This window comes from Athene cunicularia (genome assembly GCF_003259725.1).
Source record: "Athene cunicularia isolate RWA chromosome 13 unlocalized genomic scaffold, athCun1 chr13_part1, whole genome shotgun sequence".
Classification (NCBI taxonomy): Eukaryota; Metazoa; Chordata; class Aves; order Strigiformes; family Strigidae; genus Athene; species Athene cunicularia.
The window spans coordinates 2,168,878-2,182,731 of NW_020799117.1; the positions used below are offsets into that span (position 1 = coordinate 2,168,878).

A 13,854-nucleotide genomic window follows, 5' to 3' on the forward strand; every position below is an offset into this window, starting at 1 on the left:
GGGGGCGGGAGGCCGAGGCGCCCCAGCGGGGAGGCGGCTGGGCCAGGCCCGGGGGGCGGGGGGGGGGAGCAGGCCCTGTGCGGTGTTTAGGCCCAAACTTGTGTTTTCTTGGGAATTTGAGGAGCGGGGAAGGACGCCGGGCGGGTGAAGTCACCCTCCGGGGAAGGATGTTGGTAACAGCGGCCTGTTAAATGGCGTGTGGCTTCGGCCTGTGGCCTTGGGTTTCGCAGCCTTTGTTCCAGCCGAGCTGGTCCTGTGCGAGGTTGGGAAGTGGTTTGTTGTTACCCGTGTCCCTTACGGCCTGGTGAAAGCAGGCAGCTGGTCTGGAAACAGGACCCTTTCCTCTGGTTTAGCTGTTAGTTTGTCATAAAAAGAGGTTTTTCCCTTTTGTAAGGCACCTTCCCCCTCCAGTAGTTTCCTTCGGAAGCGGTGTGGCAAAACTTTTGCCCACCTTTGAGAGGATACTTTAAAAAATTGCATGAAGCTCCTCAAAAGGAGCAGCCTGGCTGAACGCAGTTTAGCAGATCTCAAGAATTGGAGATCTTAAGAAAACACTGAGGGGAAGGAATGGCGTTCAAGTAAAGGCTGACGTTAATAACTTGCCTGAGTAAATGGGGAAGATGGGTGTGGGATGTCTTGGTAGTGTAAAGGTAAGACTTTAAATTATGGTTATGGGATACAACGAATGTTAGTTTCTGCCTTGATCCTGCTCTGCTGGCTTATGCTCTCGCCGAGGTTTTAGTACTCAGCTGGGTGCAACTAGCAGCCTTGAGGTCTGTTTGCTTCTCATGCTTAAACATGCTCAAAAGAAGGAGGGAAAAGGGATGAGTCCTGGGACGAGTCCTGCTCATGCTTTGTCCTGTCCTGAGCTCTCAGGGCGTTTCAGCTGAAGGGCTCTGCACAGGGTTGGGGGGACGCAGTCCTTCAGAGCCATTTCTTAGTGTGAGGATGGATGAACAATGTGCTGTCATAGAAGTGTAACTGTGGAAAGTTTAGCTGTGTCTAGCTCCTGGCTACTGAAAGTAGAACACAAGCTGATCAACTTATAAAGTTGATTTTAGGATAAGAAAATATATCTCTGAAATTTGCTGGTTCCTAAGTAAATGTGTTATCACGGCCTTTGGGATTATATACAGTGAGGACCAGTTTATGTAGAAATTTTTATGATACTCCTAATAAACTCCATTTAAAACTGATTTAGACTCAGACTGCTTTGAGCCTAGGCAGAGTAAAGCCACTTCAAGGTGTTGGTTTGGTTTTTTTTTTCTTTTAATCAACAGGTTTCTGAAACTCCAGAAGTGTTTTGTGAAGTCTGGGGTTTTTTGGTTTTTTTTTTTTGGTCTTGTTGTTAGACTGCTGAAAAAGAGTTTGGGTAAAAATAATAAAGCAAATATAGAGTTTACATAGTTTGTGATAATAGGGTCAAAAATTGTTATGGGCATGGAAGAGGGGTGACAGCGAAAGGTGCCCTATTGGAAATAATCATTTGAATTCTAATATTAAAACTAAAATTACTGAACTAAATACTTACTCTTCTCTAGGCCTCAAGAGAAAGGTTGCAGTGAAAACACTACCAAATATTAAAGAAAATGTTGAAGTCACCAAAGTGAGCTATTCACGCTACCAAAGGTCTGTTAGAACTCATTCAGATACCCCGTTATTAACACTTGCTAATCCTTTATATCGGTTTGCCTGCATGAGATGTCTCTTGGAGATACGCAGTCTGAATTCTCAGTAAACTGATGTTTGTCAGAGTATTTGTTGGCACCTCATAAAGACATTTTGTAGTTTTTGTTGCCTTCGTCTCAAACTGTAGCTCTGTGTATTGAGTTTAGCTCTGTTCTTCATGGCAGTCATCAAGTGAATGCCCAAGAAACAACAGACTTGGAAAAAAAAGTGAAAGTAGAAGAAAGCACTGAACTGCTGAAGGTGAGAATGCAGTCTCACTCTTTACCTACTGGTAATTTGTGGGGGATAAATCAAAGAAATGTCATAGGTTAAATTCTTTTCCTAATCAAGAGGAATTTTCAGCGAGTTGTGTGCGCGCACACATTTTTCAGTGGTATTGGTAGCACGGGAAAACATCAATACAAATTATCCTTAATGAGGAAAGGCTGTAACAGTTGTGTTGTGTGGAAGATATCTCATTAGAGTGTGATTCCAGAGAATTGCTCACTGTTAGTTCACACAGAGACCTTTGGCGAGTCACTGTTGCGTTCTTCTTCGTGTCTATAAAACTGGAACAAAGTATTTTGAGGTGAATGAGCCTAAGTGTGTGAATACTGCTGTGGCAGGGAAATCCTTCACCAGGTGTGTCTGAACTGAAATCAGCTACAGCAAAGGGCTCAAGTGATACTGGTGTAAAAGTATGTTTTCTTTAAAATGCTAGCTCTTAGAGTTCACCAATTATTTTAATTTCCTGAAAATGCTTAGTTTCATAGAATATGCTATGTACACAAAATTGTTGTTTATGGAGCTGGTCTAGGCTTCTGAAAGTGAGCAGCAAGAATTAAGCTTCTAAAAAAAAAAAAAACCAACAAAAAAACCCCAGGGAAATTCATTACTCCCCTGCTCTCTTATGCATAACTTCAGTTGGTGTCAGTATGCCTTCACTGGAAGCCTCATCCAGCAAAGATTGTAGGATCAAACAATTGGGGTGTTCATTACGAATTTTAGAACTGTAAAGCAGATTGTAGATTTGTTAATGATATATGAAAAACCCTGGTACAAATTACACTGTGAATAGCAAGCTTAAACTGTGAAGTACCACACAGCAAGTTTCTGAGCTTCTGTTAATGTAGGAATACATTTAATTGCTTCTTTATTGACATCCAGTTTTCTCAGGTTGTTTGCATTGGTCATTTAATTTTAGGAATCCCTGATAATCAACTTTGAAAGTAAAGAAAGTTTGAAAAATACTGAAGTGACTTCAAGTGAGTATAATGGCAATACATTATATTAGTAAATATATTTTTACATCTGTATAAAATGAAATGTAAAATTCATTATATAATTTTAATTATATTTCTATAAAAGCACGGGTGTGCTGTTCCTGTACTGGTTCTGAGTGTGTGATGTTAGAAAATAAAGGTTTTGAGGCCACTGGCTGGACTTCTGCCGTATTCCAGCACGTGGTTCACGGGAGTGGCTCGCAGGCAGCACAAACAGGGTAGGAGACCTACAAGACCTGAGACAGTCTTGAGCCCAGCCTGTTGGAAACCGCATGATCTTGGTTTTGGCATTGAGAGAAGTTGTTGGGTTGAATTCTTCAGTTTACTCAAACCTTCATTTTTAAATGCTTGTGCTTAAGTAGTTTGTCCTATTGAAAACAAACCTGCCTAAGAATTACCTTGTCAGAGGCTAAATTCTTCAGGTATTTCTAGTAAACCTTGGGCAAGGAAGGTGTCTTCTGTTAGCTTATGTTAGTGTAAATTGGGCTTAAGGATGCCCCTTTTTTTTTTCTTTGAATGTATTATGATTGGTATAAGATACTGACTTGACAGTATTTAGCTCATCTCAGGAATGAAGCTTAGATCAGGAAATTCTAATGGTTTGTACAAGACAATACTTTTTTTTTTTTTTTTTGGTAGACACCTTTTTTGTCTCTTCCTCTAGGTGCAGGAATGACTCTTCCCACGGGTGTTTCAACCTTTCTGCTAGAGTGTTTAGATGTAGGTTCAACTGCAGATTATAACACAGGTACTAGTGACAGCCTGAACAGTTGCTCATCCCCTGAAACATTCAGAGATGATGGTCCAGGTGAGACTTCTGTTTTTTTGGGCTTTATTTGATGTAGAAAATGTGGGGGAACCATCTACAATAGAAGGCCTGGTGGCCTCTCTTGGTGTGACTCACCAGGTCAGATCTTTGCTGGGAGTCAGCCTGTGCTTAGCAGGGGATCTGTGTATCTGGTCCTCCAGTCCAGCGTGAATCAGGCCCTGGTGTACTTTGGATCATGCTGTAAACTTCAAGCCTTCACTGTTGACATAAGCTGGTTTTGGAGGATGACCAGCAAATCTGCTTGAGTCTCATTCCTCCCAAATTTTTCTGTGGCTGTTTGAGCCAAGGCAATGCTTTCAGTTTGCATTAAAGTTCCTGTCTTGCAAACGTGATTGTGTTTGCTCACAAATTTAATAACACAATGAATTCCAGCGTAAGCAGCTTGCAGTTTTATGTCCAGGAAGAAGTAATTTTTACGCTGAGGACTCTGTGATGTGCAAGAACTCTACTCTCCTGGACTCCAGCAAAGCAGTGTCCATAGATAAGATACCACAGATCTCAAATCTTTCAGCAATATTAGGTAATCATTTTCTACAATACTTCAGAATATATACATAAACAAATTGCACTCTAGTGCAAGGAACCTGTATAAAATATGCGATAATCATTTCATTCATGGCTTGTCTGCATAATGAGCAACAGCTCCCTGTTAGTGGTTTGTATTTGCTTCTAATATTTTGCTTTATAATTTAGTGTGCACTAAAACATTGTCTGGTCTGCTTAGCTTTTTTTTTTTTTAAAGCTTAGCTTTTATGTTTTTTAGAACCTGCACTGGGGAATTTACAAGACCAACACATTCAAAGGTAATCTGCAAAGCAGACACTTTGATGCACTTTAATGTTCCGGTTTTCTTCTTTTGAAAGATGTTTAAAAGAAAGTGCAGTATGAATAAGCCTCTGATCCTGCAAACACTTCTGTTGAGTTTTAGCCACCTATGTCCTCACTTTGAAATTGGGTGTGTTAAGTCAGGTACGAGTTTGCCTTATAGACTTTTGGTTTGGCCTTGCAGCTGTAGGGAAATAGTAGAAGCAAACTCAGAGGATTTTATGGTAGGGGAAGGTGACACTTCTTTACAGAATCCCTAAACAAGTGGCTTTTACCCAATTGCACTTACTCTGTCAGATTTCTTTGTCACAGGCAGCAAGACCTGTGTGCCCGGGTGCTCTGGGCAGGGCTGCCTGTGCAGTACAGAGTGTGAAGGGTACCTGCTGTCAAGTCCTCGTAAAGTCTCTGGCATTCTGTGCTTGTCCAGGACAGAATCAGGTTTTGGGCAGTTCTTTTATGTTCTTTAGGAATCATCAGCTTACACGGGGCACTCTTTTGCTTCAGAATCTTGCTGACTTGAGCCTTTGTAATCCTTGGGCCAGGTTGCTGCCCACTGCCAGGTTTGTCTCATCTGGAAAAGGTGTCTAGCAGGAAGCGGAGTAGGGCGTGTGATATGCTGGGACCCTGTTGCCACCCTCCTGTTGTTAGGACGCCACGTTTTCTGTTGACAAGACATCTGTGGTGTGGTTTTAGCACAGGGAAGGGTCTTCTATACTTGGCCTTGTCACAGTCCCACCTTCAGGTCCTGACATAAAAATTTGAGTAACCCGAGTGTTTTTCTAGGAACAGTATCATTCCTTTTTACCCTTGTGCTGCTGTTTCCAGGCTTACATGCAAATATTTCCATTCATAACTCATTTATACAGTGTTACAGATCTTTACACAACTCAATCTGAATTTTCTTGTGAACCTGTTTCCCCTGCATCCTACTTCAATACGTTCTGCCCTACTGTGCTTCAGTGCTGAGTACCTGAGTGAATGGTGGATCTTAAATTGCAACTATCTTCAGACTAAGTGATGTGACTTGATGATAAACTATCAAATAACTGTAAAGTGTGATGAAGTAACTGAGTAACAATATTTTTAAAAATAAGCTTTATCCCTTTTCACTCTGTTTTTTCCTATTATTTCCTCATACATTGTTTTTTGAACATTAATATTAATTCAGAATGGTTGTTCACTTCTTTTTTTCCTCCTCTCCTAGAAAGAGACCACCAAGTAGCAATTACAGTTTTTCAGCATTAAGTGTTTCAACTACTCTGGCAGGTAACCTGTGACCTGAAGCCACTGTGAGACAACAGAATATTTGACCCAGACTTAAATGATGGCAAAATACCAGAACCAGGCTTCCACTGGGTCATTTGTCCCCCTGGCACAGGCGAAGCTCAGCTGTGTCTAGAAGGAAAAGTGTGAATTGAAAATCTTCCCTGTAAATAAGACTTGGTTCTAATTAACATGTTAGGAGAAGAACAAAAAAACGCCAAACCCTGCGTTTTTCCACCTAATCACCGGTGACGATCAGTGAAAATTAGCCTTTCTTATTTAACTTATGCAGGAACAGAACTGTTAGTGTCATGCTCCTTACTTGAACTTCTTTCATATCAGCTTCACAAACACTGTGAGGAGTCTCTCATGTAACTACAGTTCTGAACTGTGATTGATGCAATTCTGGCTGGGGCCCAGGTACCACATCATTTTCCCCTCCTTAATTTGGACTAATAGCAGCAGGAGCTGCCACTGGCAAAGCTTGCTGTGATTATGCAGTTCCTCTGCTCCCACAGTGTGTGTGTCTAGCAGTAAATAGCCGGGTGAACGCAGGATTAATAAGCAACCTTGTTTCCTCAAGCGAAGGGAGAGGAGTAAAGCAGCCCTGTAGGTGGGGAGAGGGAGATTGTACTGAGGGGAGGAAGTGTGTTCACATGGGTGGCTTTGGAATGATCCCTCTTTGAAAACCATCCTGTAAGACATGGGTTGGAGAGTTGCTCTTTGTCTCAAAGTTAATTAATTTGTTGGAAATTTATCACAGGAAAAAAAGTCTGTAAAATTAGAGCTTCAAGAGAGAGAACTCCAGACCCCGAAAGTGGTATGCGCTGTTCTTCACCGTTAGGACTGGAAAGAAAGGTGAAAGATCCTTAATAAATCAGGCAGGTTGTAACATAAATGACTTGCTCTTTCCTTGAGTAGGTGGAGGATTCCACCTAGAAGCATAGCAGTTCCCGTGAAAGGGTGCCTGCAGACAGTGGCAGAGTGAAATGTAGCTGGTCTCTCCCTCGGGGTAGCAGTAACAGCCACGGGTGCCCACTAAGCTCCACATTTTCAGACTGAATCTGTCAGTGGTACCCAAGCAGTTGTGTCGAGCTCGAGTATGACAGTGGGACTCTTTGTTAGTGCTTACACACTAGAGAGATTCACTTTATAACACAACATGTAATTGTCTCGCCCTTTAGGCTGACAAGCGAACTCCTAACCCCAAAAGGCTGAAGCGTAAGAAAAAAGAAAATAATACAACTACGTTAGAAGGTGGCACGTCGTCTTCCAGTCAGCATGGTGCCCCAGGAAGGGCTTCGGCCAAACTGCGGGTGCTGACAGCAAAAGTACTGCTGTCCAGACAGACTGATACTGTGGTGGTAAGTGCCCCCTCATGCCCTGTGGATTAGTGAAGGTGTAAAATCGAAGTGCCAGTTATTGAATCATGAAAAAAGTCACAATTAAATACGGGAAGTGGTAGGAAGTGCTTTGTCCCCCTGTTGTGAAGGGGACGTGAAATGTGTGTGTTCTGTGCTGCAGTAAACTTAATTTTGGAGAGCGTAAGACCAAAAAACAGTGGATGAGAGGAATTCAGTACTTAAACGCAAAGAACTGTTAGCAATTCTAAATGGAGTTGTTATAAATAGTATTGTGTACTAGGGGAATACTGTAGGGCTAGTAATAAACAGCAAAGAATTTGAAAATGATACTGAATTCTTCTCTGGTTTTGTTTAGCAAATTAGTTCCATCGTGGAGGAAAATAAAGCCCAAAGGAATCCTGGTTATGCTCGGCCTGCAGAGGTGGATGTGAGTGTCTATCCTGCTATTTTTTTTCATGATTAAAACCAAACAAATGGTTCTTCATGGCACAGTCCAATTCTGGCTATACTTACACTACAATATGAACTGCACAACAAACTACGGGTTAAATTCTTCTAGCTGGACAAGTGAAAAACTACAATAACAAGCTAGATATCTGTTTTGTGTTTTTATAATATTTTCTAAGGTAAAACCAGCATCTAGGAGCCTTTATTGCATTATCCCTTCGATACAAACAAACTTGACATTGAAATGCCAGTTTGAATTCTTTTGTCAGTCAATGTAGACAGTACTGCTGCGTCTCTCTGCAGGAATGGAAACGACCTCACTTTGATGCCATAGCTCCCAACCAAATCAGCAAACTGTAAAATCTTTTAGAAAAAGGGAAACTTAAAATAGACTATTTGTTTTGCACCAGATTATTTGGCAGGAAAACACTTTCCTAGTGTTGTTGCAAGCCTACTTGAGTTTCTGGATACTAGATTAAGAAATAGAGAACATTGGGGTCTTGTTGGAGGCTGAAGACAGGAATCACTGAAGTCCTAAATCGTATTTTTGAAGCGATAGAACATCTAGAACAAGTGTTTGCCTATTTGAATGATGTAACTGGTTTTGTATTTTGATGGAGCTGTAGCTTAGCTTGCCACCAGTGTGCAAAGCCTCATCTGGGGAAGACCTATTCCTGAATACCACAGCTCCGTATGTAAAATCAGAAGAAATTGTTCCTGCATCTTAGAAAAAGAAATTCCTCAAAGCCCAGAAGAAAAGAATATTTTTATGGTTCTAGTTGTATAGTGCTCAGTTTTGGTGTGCTAGTATATAATGTACTATGTATTTGAGCCTTATGGTATTCAGCTGAAGAGAATGTTATGCTTTGAAGCTTTCTGTCACCCTTTCTGATAGCATATTAAATGTACACAAGTAGTCTTAAATGTTTTCCAATGACAACCCTTGAAATCTGCATGTCATCTCTAATTTCTCTGGAAGAAAGCTAGGAGAGTATTTCTTCGATGGAAATAGTTGTGTGAATGAAATGTCGTTAATCTTTTCAGCCCCTGTGCGACAGACAAGAAATCTGCTCCATTGTCAGAACTTCACCACGCCAGAGGCCTTCCAGGCTTCCCAAAATTCCAGTTAACACAAAAGTGTTCCAGCCTCCCAAAGAAGTGCCTGAAGGTAAGAGAATATAGGATTGGTTCACTGTGCAGATGGTAACTGGGTAGTTGAGTGTTTAAAGGTTGGGGTTTTTTTTCCTTAAGTCTGGATATTTGGAAGAATCACAAGTCTAAAGAGTAAAAGGTGCTACTAGATCATTAAGGCCGGAAGGTGCTACTGGGTAACCCTGGGAGTATCTGCACCTTGTCAAGTTACTCCTAAACACCATGTGGAGCTTCACTGCTGGTATGGAGACTCGCGGGAAGAGATACCAACTTCTTTAGTAAATTATTATCCTGTGCCTTATTTCTAGGGTAAATATGGCTGATTTCAGCTTTCAGCCAGTGGTGGGGTTTATATCTTGCTCAGCTAAACTCAGCTCTTTAGCTTCCAGTTGTTTTTCCCCCTGACAGTAGTTCGAGCAATAGGGTATGTTTTTTCTCTAAAGATTATCAATTTCTCTCTAAAGGTTTCTGTTCTTATCTCCTGAGACCCTTAACATAGAGAAAGGTTTCTTCACTTCCTAGATTTTTGTTAAACAAAAATGGGAACTGTGTACAAAACTATCTCATCACTACCACAGAAGTAAAATCCTCTCCCTTTCCGATCTCTTGCAGTTTCTCAGCGTGACACTGGATGGCATATGTCTTCCTATTTAACGTAGTTCTTCACAGACGTTTGCAAGTTTTCTGCCAGTTAAAATTTGTCACTTACACTGTTTTAATACAGAGATACTGCATGAGTATAATAGCTTTCAATAATACTGAATATACACAAATTTTCAATGGAATTGCAGGCTCTGAAGTCCAAATACTCTCCTACTTTATTACAGACTGAGTTACACACAGCATCTAGAATGCAGGGAAGTGGTTTAAGTGTGTGTATGTATTAATTCATGACAGTCATCTGGTGCTTCTGTGCAGATCAGAGAACAAGGATGTTAAGTTATGTGCCTGGGAGAATTGTGGCGGTACAGAATGTAGGTTGTACTTGGTAGGCAAGTGGATCTCAGAAATCAGCAAGTGGTGGTGTCAGAGCAAAAGTTTGGGTTTGTTCCTGCTTTTCTAGAGAAAGTCCCAGGGAACTGGGAATTAGACTGTCTGGAGACAGTGATGGGGGTTTTTATGAGGGGTGTTTTCATATCTGCTGAAGGAATCTTTCAGGTGATGCTTTTTCATTAGGAATGTACATACACTCAAAACTGTTGCTCTCTTCTCGCTGCCACTTGACCTACAAGATTCAGATTCCTCCGAACAAGTGACAGCATAGGTATCTATTGGGCATCCCGACAGCTGGGCAGATCTGTGAGCTCTCTTACACTTGAGAATGTGCCACTTTACTGAGAGTATTTAACTTACCGCTTTTTTTCCACAGATATTATTACGAGTACCAAAAATTGGATCTACTGTAAACACAGATGAGATTTCTGGGTTTCAGCAGGGTCAACAGAAGAAGTAACTGTCTCGCTGCTGTGGCAGGGAGGTGAAACAGAACTACTAACCTGTAATTAATGACTGTATTGTTTTGGCATATACACTGTTTGAAATGTAGTTTAATGCTTTGCAGTAAGCTTGTAAATACTTCATTCACGTAGTTAATATTAAATTATTTTGTACAAGCAACTAGTTCTTATTCTATGCATTGTTCTGTAAGGATTCCATAAAGATGATTCTTCAGTTTGTTTAGAGTTTAAAAAAGTGTGACTCAAGAACAGCAGACTAGATTGCATTAATGGGATTATTTTGGGATCTTGTTCTGCCAAGATTTCTAGATTTCTCTAGTAGCATTTGCATCTAAAGTTGTGACCTCTACTTGAGTAAAGAAGTGTTAACTGTTTACAGAGGTAACTGCACGTCCTGGAAATGGGTCTGTAAAATGTTCCTGTACGCTCCGCGACTCCGAAGTCAGTAGCATGCTACCATTAAACTCCCTGAATGCTTAGATCTGCAGAACTTTGGAGGTGCAGAACTGTGTGTGCTCTGCTGTCAATTGACTTCTAAACATGAACATAGGTTGCCTTCCCCATCACTGCAGGCGAGCTTTTTGTGATCAGCACCATCCCCATCCTGGCACATCCACTGCCCAACCGCTGGCATCTCGGGTGTTTGTAATATCACCTATCTCGTTGTTTCTTCCAGTGCCTTCACACTTCTGCAGAGGAGGTAGGTGCCCTACATGAATACAAGGGTGGAAAAGAGGCTTTTAGAGCTCAGCTTTCTCAAGAGCTGGATATTGGTGTTCTGGATTTTGAGGGTACTGCTCAAACTACATGGCACATAGGTTAGATTCCCAGTTCTTCCAGTTCCACTTGTGGATCGTTAATCCATAAATGTCGTCTTCAGCGGTGTGCTGAATGCCTCAGGAAACACTGATGAGCACATTTTTTCTCCACTTGAATTCACTGCAGGCTGAAATAATTTGGATCTCTACAGTGTTCTCACTACGACACCCCTTACTCATTTTGTAGACATAAAGGAAGTTTTTCAATGTTTTAAAATGATAGTATGGCTTTCCAAACCTCTTGAAGTCTGAGTTTGTTTCTCAGTGGTTTTACCCAGAATATTTATGCTCTGGAAAATAGTTCTGTATTTCCAAAAAGACCGTGTCAAGGAGATGTATAAAATCTGCAACTTTAATTAGTTTAAATGCATTTGAAAATTACCTGTGGAAGTTCAGACCCTGAGCCTTTTCCCATTGCTCGGGGGTAGAAGGAAGTGCAAATAAATGCTGCTAGATTAGTCTATGAACAAGTATTGTATAAACATACTGTATGGCTCAAGGTTAGAAATTATGCCATTAAGTTATTTTTCCTTTTAAGCATGAGTAGAATGAGTTCTGCCAATAACTCCTTGGAGTTCTCTCCGGTATGGTTCTAATTATCAATATCCTTGTTCTTGCAAAGACTAAGCCACTGGTAATTATGCAAGAATCTAGAGCCCCTGGGAGATAGAGGTGAACTCCTTTATGTAGCTTTAAGCAAAATTGCAAGTTATGTATGTAGTCAGTTGTGATTAAGATGATTGTTCAAGTAAAGGATGGGCCAGAATAAAAGAAGTGTTTATCGTAAGAGAGTCCTAGGAAAAATTTACTTATTTTGTTCCAAAGCATTTTGTAGTTCCTGTGAAAGAAACAGACTAACAGTGACAAACTAACTGGAGAAGAAAATACAGCATGAAACTCTGGAGATGGCTGTAGCAGCCTGAATATTACTGAGTTCTGCTTTTGTTGATGTGATGAGGCTATATAGGAGGACAGGAATATGAACCCCAATCTCCTTGTCCTTCCCTTCAGTTACGAAAGTGCTTCTTCTTATTTTCGTCTTTTGTCTGACTCTTAGAGAAAGTGTAATTAATTACTAGGCTAGCTCTCTGCCTCAGGGAAGGAAATTTTATTCATTTTGAGGCCGCAACAATATCTACTCTTGTTCTGCTTTTGTCAAAGGGAAGGCATTTTCCCCTGTTTTGGTTTTAAACTGAAGAATGACTGCATAAAGTTTCATTCAAAGTGGAAACTGGCTCTTCCATATCAGTGGGTAAAGGTTATGGGTCACAGCCAGTGAATGGGCGGTTCAGAAGAGCTTATTTGTGCAGTGATTCAGGAGAGAAATCTGTTCAGTGTCAACAGGGCTGCTCTGTCACATCCCAGACATGATGAAGTCTTAATGGCTTGAATGGAATCGCTTGCACTGAGTCAGTCCACGCAGGAGCTCTGATAACACTTGAGCACCAGGAACTGTGCATGGGTAGCAGATGTATGAGACATAAATCTAGAAGAGGTTTTTCATCAAGGCTGTTTTGTTATTTCTGTTATCTGAGGTGTACTTCTGGGACTGAAAGCGCATGGAGACAGTGAAAGATGTTTTCTTCTTGCACTAGAAGGGGTACGTGGACTTGCTGTTGGAGGGGAACGACCCTACGTGCATACAGTTCTGGTTTGGTTCGTAATCTTGAGGTTTGGGGCCCAAGGCAGCGTGTACTGAAGGGACACACCACTAGTTGAAATTTATGTTCTTTGTGTAGGTACAAAGATTTACCTGCAGGGAGATTTTTTTTACAGGAAAATGGACAATTAAACTTACTTATCCCTCTTTTCCTTACTGTCCTTCCTCCGCTCCCTCGATTAAGGTATGTCAGTCAAGCTTATCGAAATCACTTGCTATTAATTTAGGACTTTTGGAACAGGTTAATATTTACTTTTAAAGGGACTCTTGAATTTTAAAGGGACAGCTTGAATTGTACCGCACCTGAGATTAGCTAAACTGTAACTGTGAACCTGCTGAAAGCCGAGTTGTATATCCTGGCTGAAATTCCATTATTTCGTAGTGTTGCCTGAGGACTTTTTGTATTTGAGACTTCATTTACGTGGCCATCTTGAAGCTGAGGCTTTCACATGGTGAAAGGATGTAAAGATTGGTGACCTGTAAATCTGCGGCGGGCAGGTGTATCTTCCATACAGAAAAAGGGGAAAAGGGTGCATCTAACCATTAATTTTTTGGTTTCTGTTATCTTCCAAATTCTAGTAGATGAAAAAGTTCCTACAGATGGCTGATTGTGAGGAGTCGTATGGATACGTTACACATGCACTAAACTATGCCTTTTAAAAAGAATCTGCTTAATTTAATCTTACGTCATATGCTGTTTAATTCCATTTTCTAGAGAAAGTTGATGAGTCAGTTTTGTCAGTCCTTAATTAAACTTTCTAGTAGTGTTGTACCCGAACAGTGAGACATGGCAGGAGGCTGTTAACTGTATCCAGCGTTTCCATTTCATTTAAATGCTTATTAATAAAGAGTTTTGCAGAAATCCCCAGGTTGTTTTGCTTTTGTAAGATCTATCACACTTTTTTTTTTTCCTTATATATTTGTTCTGGATTCACTTGCTGGATATTATGTCCTAAATACTATTTTGTAGATGGATGTTTTTTATTTGTCATGGTGGCTTCCTCTGCATGCAAATACACGCCGTTCACTTTCCGTGTGGGTTTTGGAGTGAATCCGAGCTCTGTGCTATTTCTGGTGGTGCTGTGGGA

At 40.9% G+C, this 13,854-nt stretch overlaps 1 protein-coding gene across 1 annotated transcript; it reads left to right on the forward strand.

Moving 5' to 3' along the window:
- The first annotated feature begins 620 nt into the window (after window positions 1–620).
- On the forward strand, window positions 621–13,629 carry MEIKIN (meiotic kinetochore factor). Its single transcript, XM_026858487.1, has 13 exons — window positions 621–650; window positions 1,421–1,629; window positions 1,854–1,929; window positions 2,873–2,933; window positions 3,616–3,759; window positions 4,181–4,300; window positions 4,544–4,583; window positions 5,810–5,871; window positions 6,632–6,726; window positions 7,053–7,232; window positions 7,588–7,659; window positions 8,724–8,847; window positions 10,201–13,629. Exons 1-13 carry the CDS (start codon window positions 621–623, stop codon window positions 10,245–10,247), a joined length of 1,260 nt encoding a protein of 419 aa, XP_026714288.1. The 3' UTR covers window positions 10,248–13,629.
- The last annotated feature ends 225 nt before the right edge of the window (window positions 13,630–13,854 follow it).

Coding starts and splice junctions, on each gene's coding strand:
- MEIKIN (XM_026858487.1), top strand. CDS start 621: ATGGGTGTGGGATGTCTTGGTAGTGTAAAG. Junction 1,630..1,853: donor AGCTATTCACGCTACCAAAG/GTCTGTTAGAAC, acceptor TCTTCATGGCAG/TCATCAAGTGAATGCCCAAG. Junction 8,848..10,200: donor TCCCAAAGAAGTGCCTGAAG/GTAAGAGAATAT, acceptor TTTTTTCCACAG/ATATTATTACGAGTACCAAA.